This window comes from Coturnix japonica, chromosome 2 (assembly GCF_001577835.2).
Source record: "Coturnix japonica isolate 7356 chromosome 2, Coturnix japonica 2.1, whole genome shotgun sequence".
In the NCBI taxonomy this organism is placed as follows: Eukaryota; Metazoa; Chordata; class Aves; order Galliformes; family Phasianidae; genus Coturnix; species Coturnix japonica.
In genome coordinates, this window is record NC_029517.1 from 72,179,887 (window position 1) to 72,199,633 (window position 19,747).

At 43.3% G+C, this 19,747-nt stretch overlaps 1 protein-coding gene across 1 annotated transcript in view; it reads left to right on the plus strand.

Moving 5' to 3' along the window:
• The window catches only part of CTDP1 (CTD phosphatase subunit 1), a 78,765-nt gene extending 74,489 nt beyond the window's left edge, over positions 1–4,276 (plus strand). Inside the window, exon 13 of the mRNA XM_015854801.1 lies at positions 3,241–4,276. Within this exon, the coding sequence (XP_015710287.1) occupies positions 3,241–3,382 (142 nt within the window). The 3' untranslated portion in view covers positions 3,383–4,276. The remainder of the gene's footprint in view (positions 1–3,240) is intronic.
• The last annotated feature ends 15,471 nt before the right edge of the window (positions 4,277–19,747 follow it).

The following is a 19,747-nucleotide window of genomic DNA, read 5'->3' on the forward strand; positions in this document are numbered from 1 at the left end:
AACGAGGGGGCTTTAGAATTATGACTTCAAAGACTGAGATGAACTTGACCATGAGAAGGAAAGCTGTAGTGTAGGATAACATAAACTCATGGGGTTCCTAGGACTGGTTATTACAAGGGATAAATATTTAATGCATAGGAAATATAAATTGTACAGATCTCTCTCAGAGCTGTCAGATATGTAAAGCTGTAGGTCTTTTGGAAAGTTTGTTTGTCAGTGAAGTGAATGACACTCAGTTATTTCGTTTGCTGTTTAATATCAGGCAAGCAAAATTACAGTTAAAAATGCAAATGAGGCTGATGGAAGCCTGTAACGAACTGCTGAATCATTCTCCCTAAGTACGGAGAAGGAATTCTTCATGTGCATAATTTTTCCACTCAGAATTGTTTGCATTATGTCTCAGAAAACTTGAAATACCAATTAGAGGGCATAAAATACACGCTTGGAATTCTTTATTCTGTTAAAAAATATGAGAAAATATTACTTTTCTCTTAAGACAGTAGTGATTAATCTGTTATCGCTCTTTTCTGAATTCACAAGTAGAAAATGCAGCATTATTTTATTGATGTTCTTCTCCCACGTTTCTATCCAAGTTAGCTTTGAAGGCGTTTTCAAAATATGCATATAAAATATGCATATAAATACTTCTGGACGCACGAAGATGCAGTCTGCAGTACACAAACAGCACAAGGTTTTTATATCTTAATAAAAGCAGCATTCAGATTGTTCCTTTTTATAGCAGAGGATTAACGTGTACCTGTGTGTTTAGTTTTGTTTAATGTTTTTTTTTTTTCCTTCTAACTATTAAATGAAGATGTTTAGAATAGAATAGAGCTATTGTTTCAAGAGAACAAGAACTGACAAAACAGATGGCATTTTGTTTTCTGTATTTCAAAAGGTGCTGCTTGATACAGCTGGGTGAGAGATGGAAACATGTCAGGACTTTCCCTCAAAGTTTCCTGGAAAAACTTGTTGTAGATGGGTACTCCATTCCTGAATTAACAAGTTAGACTGAGCATTTTAGATTGCTGTGTTTTGTTGATTGTCCGCTCTAAAATGTATTTGCTCTGGAGTAAATCTAAGTGAAAAGGGGAGTTTGCTGCATCTCCTGCTGGCTTCTGGCTTGATTGTTCAGTAAATAAATAGTTCCTCGCTTTTAGGAGTAGTGAACTAGCACTCAGTTACTGGATATTTTCGTACAGGTTCTTTGGTATTACATTGGATACCAGTAGACTTGCAGTACGTGCTGTCAGACTGTACATTTTATTTTCAGTTGGTTCATTCAGTTTCCGTAGCTGAAATGTTGTAAACATGATTGTTTTCTACTGTGAACGTTGTTCTGTAGATTTCTCTTGTGTTTTTATTTATCTTATTGCTCGGTTAGCACCAAGGCTGTATTTCTAATTTACTACTTGTTCAACAGTAATGTTTTCTGATTTTGCTGAGTAAGACTCAGCTTTCTTTATTCAGCAATTAGCTTTTCTCCAGCTAATAGTGTAATTAATGGCTAAAACTGTGCGGTATCTCTCAAGGCTGAAATCCTCGTGAAGTAAACAAGTAAAACACTAACTCTGTATGACATTTAATGGAAATGTGCTATTTCTTCCAATTGAGCATTTTTAGTCTGGGTGCTTCTTCATGTGAGAGCACCCTCCAGGTGCTTTCCCTACCAAGCTGTTTTCCAGCTGCCCCATCCCCAGCATGTCCTGATGCCTGGGGCTGTTCTTCCCCAGGTGCAGAATTCTGCACCTGTTCTTGTAACTCCATGAGGTTCCTGTCAGCCCAGTTCTTGAGCCTGAGTCCTTCTGGGTGGCATCATGACTCTGATACCTCAGCTACTCCTCAAGTTTTGTGTCATCTGCAAACTTGTTCCTACCACCCTGTACGGAAGGAAAAATAAATCTAACATCATAGTGAGCAGGTAATCAGCAAAGCAGCCGCACTGTGTCTTTTGGGCCCAGTAGAACCCATAATGGAAAGGCAGAGCAACACAGTGCTGTTCTCCTACCATTGGACATCTTGGACCCTGATTTGTCAGTTGAAACAAGGAAGGTCAGGTGTCACTGAGCCAGACAGCAAGTATGGTCTTCTGAGAATTAATGGCTCTGGACGAATGATAACAAAAACATCATTGTATATATAGAAATTGCTTTGTATTTCAGTTTTGCTTAGAAGCTCAGAAGTTTGACTTTTAATCTTCATATCTATTTCTTTTAGGTATACGTATTTCAAGTCAGTATTTATTAAAGATCTTTCTTGCTGTGTGGTACTTGTCTATACGCTTAGAAGTGAAGTGGCCTTTGCTAAATCATTACTTTTTTTGCTGAGGATACTTCGTTAATTTTTCATTCTTGCAAGTAGATGCATTCTCTAAGTGAAGCTTTACCTAACACTGAAAAGGACATCTAAGAGAGACCCACTTTGAGCATATTCCTCTGAAATTCTATCAAATGATCAAGGAGTAATTCTTGGAGGTATTTCTACAGCTCATTTTGAATTCTGTGCAAGATCTCAACTTTATTTTTGCCTCGGAAGTATATATCTGATATAAAATTCTGCTTTGGCAAAGAAAAGAGATTTTAGGGTTCCACAAATCCAAATTCTTCTGCTTATGGCTTTGTCCCAGTTGAAGTGTTAGATTTTTCCTTGGAGATCTTTCACAACCAGGAATATGATTCTTCCGGCGGAATATAGCACACATCAGCTTCCTGTGTAACGTCATGAGCTCAGCCCAGCAGTGCTGCTTCAAAGAGACACAACAAGGAGGAATGAAGCACACAAGTTGAGCAGCTAGAGCAGTCAGAGTGGTTGAGCAGTTGAGGCTTAATTTTAACATGAAAGAGATACTTAGATATTTCATATTCACATGGCAAAATAGAATGAATTCTGGTAGTTTCCCATTCTCGTGGCAGACTCACATTTTCTTGTGTTACCTGAGAGGAAGTTAAATTAACTGATTTTTTTCAAGCAGTCTTAAGTTTTGTTTCCATTCATTGTTCAGAGGAATGGGAGAAATGAAATCAATGGGAGAAATGAATTTAACAGCACTTTGCACCCGCAAGAGCAATTAAAAATCAGTAGTGGGGGTTGTTTGTCTCAAGCTGAAAAGATAGGAGTCCTTAGGCCTGTTTTTGTTTTTGTTTTTTTTTTTCCTTCTGTCAAATATTAGTGGTCTGTGTTAATAAGCAGCCAGATACTGTGATTCTTGATTCATAGACCTTTATCTCCATGTCTTTCCAGGGGCCATAAGCGCAAACTGGATGAAGATGATGCTGCCAGTGAATCCAGTAAAGAATCTAGCAATGAAGATGAGGAGGGAAGCAGTTCTGAAGCAGATGAGATGGCAGCAGCACTTGAAGCTGAACTGAATGACTTCATGTGACATTCGTGCAGAAGATGGAATTTCCAATTATATTTTCCTTCTCATAAGCAGATCAGACTTCAGATGAGTCCCTTATGTCAGTGCTCAATGTTTTTCCAAAATGTGTGTGTATATTTTGCAAAGCAACACAAGAGGTGACACGTTATTTTACAAAATCAGAAATAGATGTTTTTAAGGTGTTTTACTAAAGGAAAATATACTTTTTTAAACAAAAAAAAAGTATGGAATGGGACTTGGTGTGCTATGCCAAAGACATGTTATGAGCTCTGCAGAACCTTCATATACAGGACAGTAATACAAAGGTCTGTGCTTCAGCATACAGCAACTTCTCACAGTATTGCAGTCTGTGGTTTATTGGTAACAATCTGAAAGAACAGGATGAGATAAAGTAAGTGCGATTGCTTGAGTAGTACAGCGGGAACCTGATGAACTCATCATCCTTTTCCACAAATGAATACTATCAAATGTAAAAGGATTTTTAAAATAAATGAAAAAAAGAACAGTCTATATTTGTATAGATACAGAGAACATCGTATGCAAGCTTTGTGAACTCTGCACTTGACTCACTTGTCATTTGCTTCTGAGATAATGATCAAAAGTCATGTTTTTAAGTTGCTTTGTGGAGTAGTTGGATTCTTTAGGGACACCGTTAGGATTTTTAACTTTTCTTCTCTGTAAGCAGAAATTTAGCACAGCACACTGTGTGATCCTGTACTGCCGTAAGGAGCGTATTCATCCATTTGTGTTGTTCTTGGGAAGAACGAGTGCTACTTCAGTCTAGATAGGATTTAATTTCTTTGAAAAGAGATCTGATGTAAAGTTTTTGTATATTCTATTTCATATTTGACCCACAAAACAGATTTTCTTTCATTTAATAAAAATTCATTTTGTAGATTTTGTTTCCCTTTCCTGTATCGCAGAGGTCTGCAACAGCAGTTTGTTTGCGTCCATCAAATGTAAGGCGTCTTTCCATCTTACTTCTCCTTTTCTCTTCATGAAAACAATGGGAAACTTTGAAAACAACTGCAAAGTTAAGAGATTCTGGCAGATAACTGTGCAAGAGAAGAGAAACATTGAACTGCTGTGAAGTGTGTGAACTGTTTCATTCTGACATTTTATCTTCTCCCTTTAACTGACCTTTGAAGATACTGTAAGGGTTACTGCTGCGGTATTGAATTTCTGAAGCTAGAACTAAGGTTTATTCTGTTTCTAGCAATGGGAGAATGAGATTCTTCTAAAGCACATCAGCAAAAGAAGACTCATTAATTCAGATGTTGTGGTTAAAATTACTTTCTAGTTCAGGAATACTTAGCTTTGCCATCTCACAGTAAAATTGGGAGGATATTTTAGTACTCTGTCAGCTGCCTTACAAAGAACTGGCTAGTTTTTAAAGCTTCATAATGGCAGTAAAAGGAAGAGTGAGAAAACAGGAGAATCGTCTCCAGTTATTACTGCTTTTCCATTCAGAATGCAATGTCGTCATCTATGACATAAAAATAATGTTCTCAGTAAGAAAATACTGACCTTACAGGACATTTACACAGGTGCCACATAACTGAATTCTGCAGTGACCTGCTTTCTAGATCTGTCCGCTAAAACAAGCAGCGCTTTTCCAGGAGACTGAACTGCATAGCAAAATAAATTCATTTTTAAAAATAAGGCTAAAGAAATGTCTGTAACAAGGGAAGTCAAAATATAATGCGGCCTCCTCACATAGCAGAGGATGAGTATCCTTGCAATGAAGCGGTAAAATGTCAGGGTTTGTGGGTCCTTTCCTTGTTTTCTCAAGTTAAGTACAGTTGAAATCATCTGAAATAATGGTAGTTTTTCAGGTCGCTGTGATGCTGCAAATGGTTTCACAGTATGAATTTCAGCAGGGAATCGTTCTGGCTGATGATCTCTGTCAGTCACATGGCTCTGACTGTAAACAGCCAGCAAACAAAAATGGGTAGATTTCTATGGCTTGAGCAATGTTCTATATTGGCTTAAGCTGGATGCCATGTTCCTTGCAGAGACAGCTGTTCCTTATACTTAGCAGAGTGATTCCATACACGCCAAGTTTGAAAAGCTTTTTGGTGTGAAAGGCCATATCCTTTTCCTGGTTGTATTTAGTGCCTTCCACTTTTGGTTTAACTCATATCAGATGTGTCTGGGCAAGAGCCCTAAAAGCGGTCAGCTCTCTGCTAAACCCAGTATCAAATGGCCTAGTTGTGTAAATACCATATGAGGGCTCTTCTCCAAACTGAGATGTGCATCCATCCAGGGGTCTGCTACCCACAAAGCCCCCTCTGCTGCGTGGGCTTAGCAAAAGGGAAGAGCAGTCATTATTTCATTTCATCTTAAAGAACAATGGTTTTTCTTTCTCCATTTTCCCTAAGCAGTTCTTAAGAGAATGGAAAGACATCACAGCTCTGTGTGGTGGTATGCAGTGGACCTGTTATAAAAGGAAAAGGCACTGGGTAGCGGCCAAGCTTTTCTCTGTGTGTGTGTGTTCATGGAGGGGAAGGCAAGGGAACGGTGTCACTTAGCCCCGAGATGTGAAAACTCTAAGCACGCAAATACCTCCACCGTTGGGTTTTGTGCATATGTGGAGTGGGCCCCTAGAGTCTTCTCAGTGCAAAATAGTAGCATCCTCTGCAGAGGGTGGAAAGTCTCATGTTTCCTTCTTGGCACTAATGCTTGTGAAAGAGGTGTCTGTCTTACAAGTGTGAAAATCCATACACACAAACTTGGAGATGAACCTAAAGATTTCTCAGCTCTGCCTAATTTTACTAAAGTGAACACTGCAGCAGATGACAGGTCAGAGGCTGATTATATAGCGGTCTTGTTAAGAAAGTGGATTTTTTCACGCAGCTGAAAACTCAGCCTGAGAATTCTCCTATAAATTATTAAATCAGATTTAACCAGAACAAAAACATCTGTGAACCATCTACCTGTTTTCATAGAAACATCAGAAACAGACCTACATGTCAAGGCTTTTTAAACAAACATCAGAAACAGACCTACATGTCAAGGCTTTTTAAACAAACACAGCTCCAAACAACAGTATCCTCCTCATTGTGATGCACTGCTGCTCTCCCAGCTCCTGGCCCAGCCTTGTGTTCCCCAAGAATAAGCCTGGTAGGTACCAACACACTTCTCAGGCATGACCATGCAGGTACGGTGCTCCTGCCCAGGAGCAACAGAAGGGTGGTGAACTCAGTGCTCCACCCATTGCACACACATTCACTTCTGAAACGCCTGAGACTTCACAAAGCCAATCTAGGTAAGTCTCTGTTTCTTCGAGGTGGGCAGGTGGCTCCTACAGTTGCTTTAATTGACTCTTAACCCATCTTCATTTCATATGTATGAACAATAGTCACAACAGTACAAATAAGAGAAACTACTGCTTCTACAGTTTCCTGAGCAGGGAAGATTAGGAAAATCCCAGGCTCTTCTCCTGGTCACCAGTGGCAAGATGGGAATAGCACATGGCTACACCAGGGGAGGGTCAGGCTGGACACTGGGAAACATTTCTGTTCCATATGATCAGACATTGGAATAGGCTTCCTAGGGGGCTAATTGATTTCCCATGCGTACGGTGTTCAAGAGACATTTGGACAATTCCCTCCTGAATGTGCTATCTAACACCCTAATGTCACAGCTGTTTATATCTCCTCTCTACCCAGTGAGATTGCCATTTCTGGGGCTATGGTGTCTAGTCAGGAATAATAGTTTTCCCTGCCTTTTAGATCTAACATTTTTCTTCCTTCCACTTTTGTCTTCCAGTGTTTCTTAGAGAGATGAATGCTTGCCTTGGTTTAATTCTGTTCAGCCTCTTAGGCTGATTCCCTTTACTACATTGAGTTACAGATGAGTTACATGATATGATTGGTGACTGATCCTCCACAGCAAATTTCTACCAAAGACAAAACATTAAATGGATTTTAATACAAATGTGGTGAGTTTTAGGGGCCAATTGAGATTTCTGTATGAGAACAAGGTTTGAGAAGTTTGCGAAGCACTTGGAGTTCAGAATTGCTACAGCTGTGGAGGAGCAGAAATGAGCTAAAAGCCATGGCCCTATTCACATAAATGCTGCTTCCACTACAGCCAGTTATCACTTCTGCAGTTTGTGGTGCTTGTGTGCTGCACACAAGGTCCAATGATGGGGTTGTTCATATACCCTGAGCATTAAAACCTTTTACTTGTCAAGGTGGAGGCTGATTTTGACATAGATTCTGTACAGTGCTTGTGCAACAGAGGACAGTTCTGATGTGACTGCATTACCCTGTATTGCTGAAATGCTACAGCATTTCTTAAACCCACCAGTTATCTCATTTTGTAGTTTTCAGGCCCAAAGAGCCTATGCTGCCACACTGATGGGTGGTGACTGATTTCCATGAGAGCTTTCTTGGCAGAAGATGATTTCCCTGTGATCAATTCTTTATTCTTTCCACTCTCTTTCCTAATTCTGTTCCCTTAAATGATAAGGAACCTCCTTCTGTGGACACAAGTGTATTCTGAGTATCTCCATCCCCAGAAGCAGATGGAACAATTTAGCCATTGGACAGGCTTGGAGGTGCTTTAAAGGCGAAGCAGGTGTTAGTAAACCTGTGCTAGTGTGACTGCATTTTGCTGCCACATCTGTGGGATGGACATCTGCATCCACAGCTTGTTTTGCGCTGCTCACTTCCATTGGACTGTCTTCTGTAAGCCAGTGTGTCTCATCAGGAGGAAACAATGAAATAAATGAATGAATTTTTCCACCTGATGCACCCTGCTGCAGGTTGGCCTAATTGCCCACCTTCCTGCTGCTCTCCTCCAGAGCCAAACTCTCACCATAGATGACAGACAGCAAGTGTATTGCAAAGTTATGTTGTGACAAAACATCTGTCCTTCACTCAGTTTGCTGCAGGACTTGAGCAATGAGACATCTCTCCTCTGCTCGTACGCCTGCCACAGACAGCCCTGAAAAATGTGAATCACCGTGACAGGTCCATGCTCTCAGGAACAAGAAGAAAAAGTCCTGCCTATGGCTACGTTCCCTTCCCTGCCCCTTTGTTAAAGACCATCATCTCTATGTCCACAAGGCTATTTGCCTGCCTTGTCTGTCAGATCTGGATGTTATTGCTCTTTCACAACAGGCAAGCTGTTCTCACAAAAGCGCAGCCCACTGTCGCTATTATCAACTGTCAGCAGCACAGCCTGGAGGCAGCAGCCTCCTCCTCCTCATGCTGCCTGCAGACCAGGTGCCAGTACTTTTTGGCAGGAAGTACAGCAAGAAGTCATAAAAGCTTTCTATATTTTCAGATCTGCCACTGTGGATATGTATGACCCTTTCAGGACAGAAGTATTATGCGTGTCACTTAGCGCCAATATAAATGGCCCTTGGGAAGGTCTCTGTTTTAATAAAGTGGATGTGTTTGATACTCAGAAAACTTATTGTCTCTCTTGATCTTATAACCCATAGTAAAAGCTTTCTTTTCCTCAACATCAAATACAGTATAAAAAATGCTTCATCTTATTTCTCTGTTTCTTCCTTTCTGTCCTTGAATGCAGGTTCTATTGGACCACACACAGGGACCACTGTGAGACCCAGAAGGCAGCAGTGCCCTGCTGGTTCCCCCAGAGGCTTCCCAGTCAACAAATGGCAGGAGGTTTAAGGTTGGATATTATATTCAGGCCGGGGAGGTGATCCTGATCCTCTGCTGTGTGTTGAAGAGGCCTCACCTGGAGTACTGCATCCAGATGTGGAGTCCTCAGTACGGGAGAGACATGACCTGTTGGAGAACATCCAGAGAAAGGTCACAAAAATGATCCAAAGGATGGAACACACCTTCTACAAGGAGAGGCTAATAGACCTGGGGCTGATCATCCTGGAGAAGAGAAGGCTCCAGGGAGACCTAATAGCAGCCTTTCAGTGTCTGAAGGCAGGCTGTAAGAAAGAAGGGGACAGATTCTTTATCAGGGTCTGTGGTGACACGAAAAGGGGAAATGGTTTCGAACTGAAAAAGGGGAAATTTAGACAATGCATGGTGGATGCCCCATCCCTAGGAACATTCATGGTTGGGCTGGACCTGGCTCTAAGCAACCTGATCTACCTGTAGGTGTCACTTTTCATTGCAGAGGAGCTAGACTACGCAATTTATAATGGTCCCTTCCAACTCAAACAAATCTGTGATTCTGTGATTAGAAAAAATAATGTCTCCATTGAAGGGTTGTGAAGCTTTGGAACAGGCTGCCCAGGGAAGTGGATGAGTCACTCTTCCTGAACAGACATGTAGATATGATTCTAAGGGACATGGCTAAGTGGCAGATTGGGCAGTGCTGGGGTAAGGATTGGACTTGATGACCTGAGAAATCTCCAAACTAAATGATTCTATGATTCTATGATTCCGTTCATTTCTTCCATTGAAGGGAAGGAAACTCTAAGCACTTCTCATAGCAAGGGCTGCATGTCTTCTGTCCAGGACAGTGCTGTCTTCAGTGACCACTATCATTTCCTTGTTGGTAAAAACACCATTTCAGCTGCCTTGTGTGACATGGTCACAGCCTCCTCAGCTGCCTCCTTCTCAGCAGTTCAAGACACTTTCCAGCACTCTGTTTTTGTGTTACACTTAAAAATTAATCTTGCTAAAAAAAATAATAATAATAATCAGAAGGTAGATAAGGAGATGAAAGCAGAGGCCCTGAGTGAACTGTGGGACACAGAAAAGAACAGTCTGAAAATTACATACTGCGTAAGAGAACTTGTCTCTCTCAACAGAGACTATGCATAAACTAGACAAGGAAAGATAGCAGTCCATTGTTTTTCCAGCTCAAGGTACAACCTGCAACAATCCCTTCTGACTGTGAACTGCAGCACTGGAATTTTGTGAAACTGGTTTTATTCTGCAAGATTGTAAGATTGTAATCTTAAGCAGCCTGTCCACACAAACAACATTTTATTTTCTGGGAAAACATGAAACACACACATCCATCCTTGAAGGGCTTGGAAAATCAGCCCTATGAGGAGAGGCTGAGGGAGCTGGGGCTGTTTAGTCTGGGGAAAAGGAGGCTGAGGGGAGACCTTATCACCCTCTTCCAGTACCTGAAAAATGCTTACAGTGAGAGTGGGGCAGGTCTCTTCTTACTGGTGACAGGTGACAGGACAAGGGGAAATGGCCTCAAGTTGTGCCAGGGTAAGTTTAGGTTGGATGTTAGGAAACACTTCTTTACAGAAAGGGTAGTCAAGTACTGGAATAGGCTCCCCAGGGAGGGGGTAGAGTCACCGTCCCTGGATGTGTTTAAGAGCTGTTTGGATGTGGTGCTCAGAGATACGATTTAGCAGAGAGTTGTTAGAGTTAGGGTACTATGGTTAGGCTGTGGTTGGAACTGATGATCTTTGAGGTCTTTTCCAACCTGAGTAATTCTATGATTCTATGATCCTCCATGTCATAGCCACTCAAGCATGCAGCACAATACCAATGCCTGCATGTTACAAATCTCAGATGCTTTAAAGATAGGAGGTGGAGAAAGCTGGTGCTGTGAACAAAGGCTGTGAATTGTTTCCTTGTATGAGAGGGTCATTGATCTGTAAGGAGGAGGAGGATGGTAAAACAACAGTTCATCAGATCAAAAACTGCCCTCCTCATCATGTGCTTATGACTGCTGTTCACTGAGCTTGTGTTGGCCCAGCAACTGTTACTGCCTTAATTACTTGAGCCAAAGCCTGTGCACAGGCCATCCAGCAGAGGCCCCTAATTTGCTTTATTACAGGAAATCAACTCAGCTCATATGGGTACGCTCTGCATGTGAATAGATGCAAACTGGTGCACAGCAGCGGTTAATTTCAGATGTGACTTTACATGACTTTTCTTTTAACTGCCTACATTTGACAACTTTGAGGCTAAGGCAGAAATGGCTGCAGTGGAAGTGCTGAGGAATAAGTCACTAATTCTCATTTTCTCTCCAATCTTACATAATTTTCCTCATTACAGTATTGCCTGCTGCCCTTGGCTGCTGTTTGCTTACTTAGTTAATAGGTTTCACGTGCCTCAGTGACGCATCCTTTTGGCCAAGTTAGGTTTCTGATGAGCCACACCAAGTCACCTGCACCTGTGTCCAGGCTGCAGTGATGCTGGAGGACAACCCAAATGCCCTGTACCTGTGGTGTAGCAGGTGAATACTGAAGCTTTTAGAGACCATGGGAACACAAAGGAGAAAATGCTCTCATTGCTCAGACTCCTGATATGAAATTTATGATTTGATGCTTTTAGCTCCTGTGTTTCGATGTTTGCTAAGTTTTGTACGAAGGCATTTAGCTAACGAACATGATTTAGTATATTCATATCTGTGAATATGGCTGCACAACTTGCAACATGGCTTTCCTACAACCCCCGCTGTTACCACCTCCTTTTTTTCCACCTAGAATGGTAGTTCCTGCAATCCCGTAACTACAAGGATTTCAATTAACACTTTAAGAAAATGTAAACTTTTTCTGTTCTCCTTCAAGTTGTGAAACGAAGTCAGAAATTTTATTTTGGCTGCACGGCAGCAACAAGCAGACCTGCTGATATTTCATGGCTTTGTGAGCTTTCACTCACAACTTTGAATGTGAGAAGCTACAACTGTTAGTCCAGACATTTAGGCAGAAAGGTGTAAACAGTGTGAGATCTCTCAGTTGGATTTAACTCAGACTCCTTCCAGTCTTTTGTGAAATCTCAGCACAGCTGAAAGGAAAAATTTCTGAGCAGCATGTGGGATGCGATGTTGGGAACAGGTTCTTCACTGTTACCGAGTAAGCATCCTGCTTCAGAAATTATTTCCAAGCCTTTGCAGAGCAGATGATTTTATAAATATGTTCTTTATGTTCTGGTATGTGAGTCCAGGCACTGGTGGATGTACCTGTTTTCCAGTGGAGAAGATCTGAACGATGTAGTTTCAAGAGAAGAGTTAAGGCTCAAAAATAGTCTTAATGTGAAGTATCCTTTGCTTTATAAGGCAGCAAAACAAAAACAAAACAACAAAAAAAACCCAGAACAACTAGACTAAAATTCAGAGATATTTGGTTCTAGAGGCATGCAAGCCACCCCAAGTACTGATGATAACAATGAATAAGGCACGAATATGAAGGACTCACAAAATTCATTATTGTCCTTCATGATTTAAGTCACGTTTTGCCTCTGTGAAGACCACCTGAGATGTAGGCTCAGAGCAAAGCTTGTCATGGCCAGTCAGCTAAGTACTCACTCGCTATTTGCCATCCTTTACTCAGGCACTGTGGACCTCATGTTTTTAAATATTTTTCATGTCCCATCTTACATGATTCATTATGCAGTTCTTCATCGGTGCTTTCAGAAGTTCCAAGTTCAGCTCTTCAGTTGCTGTGCAGATGAGCTGACTAATTAAAGCAGGAGTATATTCTTGTTTACACCTGCTACTCCTTGAGTGTCTCAAGCACTAACCTGGAATACAACATGGCCATCTGTATTAAAAATACCAGCATCCTGAATCTGAGCTGTGTTGCCAAGTTGATTTGAAGCCTTAATTTTGAAAACATAAAAATAGGTTTTTTGCAACCTACTTGACAGAGGCAGAGAGAGACTGCGTGGGTGAAAAGACAAATGTGGAGTGGTTATCGAGAGCTGCACTTCCATTATAACAGCGCTGTGAGGTATCCTTAGTAAAGAGCAGTCGGTGAGTTTTGAGTTCTTGGTCGAGACCTGTAGAAGCACTATGTTTGGTTAGCTCAGGTGCATTGTTCTTTAATAGCTGAGCAATATACTTCACTTGAAGAATGAATAATAGAGAGTCTTTTTCCTCCCCCTTACTCCCTCCCCAACATCTTCCATTGTTGGTTAGTGTTGTTATGAACTAATTTCCCAAACCATTGCTTTAACAATCTTTTCTTAGCTTCTAGGCATTAAGCAAGGATTGCTGCAGCATAATTGGATTAATTCAGTGACTGACTTTGAACAGCATAATTGATTTAAATTTTATTCCATTTTCTCTAGCCACTAATTTCACTATGTCACAATGCAGCAAGGGCTGTAAGCCCAGGCAGGATCTCAAGCTCTCTGCAGGCAAATCCCTGGATGTGAGTGTCCCCTTGCCAGTTTCACACTCCTTCCTTCTGCCACTCTCTGTGGGTCTCTGGGTGCCAGAGGAGCCCTGCACAGGTTCACTGACCACAGTTTGCTGGGGAGGGAGTTGCTGAAGTGCAGAGAAAGTGAGACATAGCACCAGGGTGTGCACAGTGGGAATGTAATGGCCAGGATTGTGAGACCAGCCCATGGTGCACCATGCAGAGATCCCTCTCAGAGTGAAAAGGAGCAGCCCTACCAACAGGACCTGGCCAAAGGCTCCTATGCTGCAGCACTGCCCCTCACAGCACCAGCTTTGCTGCCTACTTCTGCACAAAGCACAATCGCTTTTCCAACCTGCACACTGAGGGCTGTGTGAAGTCCCTCAAGGCAAGAGGTACCTGTAATGCAAGCAGCGAAGTTCATGACAGGACACTTGGGCAGACAAAATGTTATTGTTTCTTTTGCTGATAATCAACACAGAGTCTTGGACCTAAGAGAGATCTTAGCAAGGCAGCAGCTGGTAGGGCTGTTTGCAGGCCCCTGGGGCTCAGAGGCAGCTACTGCAGGCTTGGAGCAGGCTTGTTACTGAGGGGTTCTTCTGGTGGTTCCATATGGGTGGGAAGCTGGACTCCACCCTGCTCCTCTCATTCTGCATTTTCAAAGAAGGACGGGGAGAAAATACAATGAAAAACAGCTCAAAGGTTGAAACAGAGATAGGGTGTCGCTCATCAGTTACCATCACAGGAAAAAAGACTCAGAGAACTGAGTTGAATATATTTTATTGCTAATTGATAACAGATTAGAGCACTGAAAGAAAACTGAAAATGTCTTTCAACAAAGAGCTGAGTACAGAGTTGAGCCTCGAGAGCTGCAAAGACATGAATCTGCAAGAAACTTGGAGGACAAGAAGGGAACAGAAGGGAATCAGCTGAGGCAAGTATAGGGTCAGCTGTGGGAGCACAGGTGAGAGTAATTCAGCTGTGCTCTCGGAAGGGATGGAGCTTGACACCACCTCCTCTAGACCTCATTTAAGGGCTGACCACCACTAAGGCAGCATCTCTCTTGGAGATCATTCCCCGGTGGAGATTGCTTCCTTGTTGTCCAGTGAAGGTGTCCAGATTGGTGAGTTTTTCTTTGTAAATAACCTTTTGAATATCTGTTATCATCTTTGTATCAATCCACCTTACACTCTGCAGTCTGTCGCTCTGTTGTTGGGTCAAGCTGCAAGGGGAAGTGTTGCACTTCCTTCAGCCTGCTTCTACCTCTTTCAGGTACACGCACAAGAGCATTCTTCAAAGGACTGAAACAGCAAAGGTGGACCTGAAATACCATCTGAAGACCAGACATGAGCAAGGCTGGTCAAGAGCTGGTGACAGAGGCAGGAAAGGTAAGGGACCCGTGGGCTGCCAGCAGGGGGCTCTTTTTTTTTCTTTCCTCCTCATCTGGAGACGATTAGGGCTGACATTACCACAGAGCACCTGGAAGAGCACGAGACACTTCCGATGTCTCTCTGTACCCATTATGGGAAAGCCTGAGCAATCCATTGCAGAGCGAGTTCTCGGGGCAGCCCTCTCACAAATGGCCACTGGGATCTCCCCATCAGAAGACACTTGCCCAGTGGCCTCCACTCAGCAGCCTGTCCGGCCTGCCCTGGAAACCACTACCCTTGCTTCCCTTTGTATTCTCAGATGTCTCAAAAGCAATTTCCTCTATTGTGAGCACACCCCAGTAGCAAAGCTGTGTGTGTGGGACATGCATTGAGCGATGCAAGAGCCAGCTCCTCCTGTGCTAAACAAGTCCCCTCCCCAGAGCAGCTCTTTGAGACCACCGGCATCTGTCAGGGCCTCCCCTGTTTCAGCACACAGACGAGGTGAAGGCATCCAAATAGCATTCCCCGGGGAACAACGCTGCCCCATAGCCATGAAGAGATGGACCAAAACTGTGCCAGAAACACAACTTTTCCAACATTTTCTCCTTTCCTCTTTCTATGCAGAGGTCTATGCCTCTGCCAGGCAGAGACCGGAAAGCCAAGGAGAAAGCACCTCGCACCAGGTGAGACTCCGGGCAAAAGAAACACGTGTGATGCCGTGCTCTTGCCTCTGTGGGAGTGAAGTTTCTCCTGGATCTGTAGGCTGTATAAATTCAAGCAGCTCAGCATGACAAACATCCTACAGGCATGTCTTTTAATTTCCATGTGAATATGAATTTCTGCTGTACCTGCATAAGGATAAAATGAAGGGAAAGACAGTGAGAAAGGAGAAAGCCCATCTCCATACTTTCTCAACTGAGGCGCCTGCTAAGTAGTTCAATTCCAGTTTATACCATGCATGTATCTACCTGTATCTGCTCAGGCAAAAGCCTCAACCCCAGCCTGACTCAGGGTCTGGTCAATCAGCCCCACAGCAGGCTACCCCAGACTGGGACTGGCCACAAGAGCTGCAATTACATGACAGGGATCGTGAGCTTGCTCTCTCTAGACACGCACAAGCAGAGCCACTCTTATACTGCAGAGAGACTTGCAGTGTTGCGCTGCGTGTCTCTGCATTCACAAAACTACAGAGCTTTAAACTGAACTCCTTAGGTCCAGAGAGTAGCGTCTGTGCACAACGACGAGGACCACGAGAGATCTGCTAGCACTGAGACTCCCGAGTGAGACATCCAGCCAGTGTCACCCAACAGCTCAACAAGGACCACCGTTCACTTTTGGTGACGATAATGGTGACACTGTTAAAAGCAAGTCACCATTTCCCATACCACCCTTTCCCTATACCCTTGGTCACTGCGAAATGCACGCTTTACAGCAGGTGCTTTGTAAAGCCAGGTGCCCCCCTCCCCAGAGTTCTCGGGCCTGTGTTGGCAGCGCTGCCTGGAGCTGCATGGGCACCATGGTGTGCTGCGAGGGTGGTGAAATCCAAGGCAGGAACCTTGCGTGAGGAGGCGGGAAGGGAAGCCCAGTCCCTTCCTGAAGAGAATCCATTCAGAGAGACCTTAACAGGCATGAGAGGTAGGCCCACATGAATTGAATGAGATTCATGAAGGTTAAATGAAAGGTCTTGGACTGGGACAACTTCAAATGTGAATACAGTCTGGGTGGTGAGCAGACTGAGAACAGCCCTGTGGAGAATAACTTGAATAAGCTGACTTTCAAGCATTCAGTCCAGCAATGGTTGTTGCTTTTAAGCTTCTTACCATGCAGCAAGCCTGCTTGAGAAGCTATCACTGATGTGGGCCCTGCTGATATTCAGCTGGCTTGTATCTCAACTGGTACTTCCCCCTGTGAATGCTAGCACCTGCTCCGGTGGCTCATGCCCCACACAGTGCCTTTTCCAATACCTGGAAAATTTCATTGCTTTCTCATGCATTTGTTCATCATTGTTCACTGCCTTGGTTAGGCATTCTCTCCTTTTCAAATGCATGTTCTTTCCATCCAGATATTATAATTACATACACTGTAATGCACTACAAGATTTCTATTTCCTCCTCCACAAACATCTAAAGTTATCCCTGCCTGCCTAGCTAATCTGTCTTATCAGATCCAAATGTCCCATTTGGAGGTATTTAGGTTTGTGATTCTGATTCAGGCTTATATAGAAAAAGAAAATATTGAAAGGTCACTGCATTTTATTTCATTCATTAAATGAAGCTGAAAGATGTTCAGTGCCACTGTTAAAATGCATCACCTGAAACATACATCCACTTGCAAACAGGGTGGCTAATTGGATCTGGAAGAGTTTAATGTAAGTATTGCTTTACTTTTACTGTTCTCTTTACTTTTCATTGCTTATATAAATCACATCAAAGGCAAGATTGCTCATAAGATAATGCCTTGGCATTTTCCCTCAATGATATTGACTTTTAAATAGCAGTGGAGGAATAAACTAGTAGATTAAACTGCCCATTCAATTGTCCTTCTGCATGTATTATGCACATTATTTCCCACAGTGAATATTCAACATTACACTGTATGATCATTAACACAGTGGGTGCTGTTAGACAATGAAAGCCAGCAGCACGCTAATGAATAACACAATATCCTTAGCAATAAAGCAGAGAAGTTGTTTTAGGAAAACAGAAACTGTGTGGTGGAGCACACAGTCAGGGCTTTCTGTGCTAGTGTGCAGATACTTTTATCACAATGCTGATATTGAAATGCTAGCCCAGGATTTGAGGGAAAGCATCCCCTTGAATCAGAGAGGTAAGCATTACCTCCCAGAAGCTCTCTGTTTATGCTGCACTGTTTAACTGCTCATCAAGACATGAATGCCAAAAGTTTAACAAGCACTTCCCAGTTTTAGTACTACCAGGTTACTGAGTTGTAGTGCTACTCTTTGCTTCTTCAATTTTTAATTCTAATTGGAATTGCAGAATACCCTGAGTTGGAAGGGACCCACAAAGATCATCAGCTCCATAGCAGGACCACTCAAAAAGTACCTAAATCAAGCAGGACGCATTTCCTGATCCCTAGACAGATGTAAAGGGCCTTTTTTGAGTACACCTTTGAGGGTGCACTCAATGCCATTGTCTGTGTCACTGATGAAGATTCAGAAGAGCACCAGTCCCAAGACCAGATCAAAACCCTTTGGCTGCATCCAGCCAATCAATCCTAATCCATCATACAGTCCATCCTTCAAATCCACACCTCTCCGATTTAGAGCGAAGAATGTGATGATGAACCGTGTCAAAGGCCTTGGAGAAGTCCAGGTAGATGACATCCATCACCCTTCCCCCATCCACCGAAGCTGTCACTCCATTATAGAAGGCCACCAGACAGGTCAGGCAAGATCTGCCTTTGGTGAAGCTATGCTGTCTCAAATCACCTCTTTATCTCATTTGTGCCTTACCAAAGCTTCTAGGAAGATCTGTTCCATGATCTTCCCAGGCACAGAGGTGAGGCTCACTGGCCTGTAGTTCCCTGAGTCCTCCTTTCTTCCTTTCTTAAAAACGGGAGTAATATTTCCCTTTTTCCAGTCACCAGGGACTTTACCAGACAGCCACGATTTTTCAGACATGATGGAGAGCAGCTTGGCAAGCACATCAGCCATCTCTTTCAGAACCCTAGGATAAATATCATCCGGCCCCATCTCTTTCAGAACCCTAGGATAAATATCATCCGGCCCCATGGACTTATACACATTCAATTTCATGAGGAGGACTCCAACTTGTTCCACAATTACAGTGGGACAGAATCTGGTCCCCATACCTTCACCTAGAGGCTCAGGGTCCTGGCAGACAGGAAGCCTGGCCACCTGTGAAGACTGAGGTAAAGAACTCATTAAGTACCTCAGCCTTTTTTCCTATACCTGAGGAAGCCAGCTCCCCATTACCTTTCAGCAGAAGACGGGGAACACTCTCCTTGGCCTGTCTCCTCCCACCTATGTACCTGTGGAATCCCTTCTTGTTATCTTTCACATCCCTCACCAAGTTCAGCTCCATCTGTGCCTTGGCTCTCCTAATCTTATCTCTACATACACACGTGGATAACAGCCCTGCATTCTTCCCAGGCTGCACAACCCTGCTTCCACTTTCTGTACATATCCCTCTGTACCCTCAGTTTAAGCAGCAGGTCCTTACACGGCCACGATGGTCACCTGCCTCTCCTGCTTGATTTCTGGTCAGGGATGAAGAAGCACTGCACTCTCAGAAGGGTGTCCTTAAAGAGCTGCCAGCTCTGTTCTGTACCCATGCTCTTAAGGACAGTTTCCCAGTGGATCCCACCCAGAAGTTCCTCGAGCAGCCAGAAGTTTGCTCTCCTGAAGCACAGAGTCCTGACTCCTCTTTTTGCCAGGTCTGCATTCTTCAAGATCACAATCTCCACCAGGGCATGGTCACTACAGCCCAGGCTGCCACCAATCTTAACCTCTCTAATGCTCTCCTTTGTGTTATTGAGCATCAGATCCAGTAAAGCTTCACCTTGGGTCAGTCCATCTAATACCTGGACCAGGAAGTTTTCCTTGACAGACTCCAGGAATCTCCTGGATTGTCTGCCACCTGCCATGCCACTATCCCAGCAGATATCTGGGTGGTTGAAATCCCCCATCAGGACAAGAGCCTGTGAGCACAACACTGCCTGCAGCTGAAGCAAGAAGGCTTCACCAACAGGCTCCCCGATCAGGTGGCTGGTAGCAGACCCCAACTACTAGATGCCCTTTACTGGACCTATCCTTGTTTCTTACCCACAAGCTCTCAACCAGACCATTGCTATTCCTCAGACACAGCTCTTTGCAATCTATCCATTTCCTAACATAGAGGGCAATTCCCCCACCCCTCCTACCCTGTCTATCCCTTCTGAAAAGTTTGTAGTCCTCAAGCAAGGTAT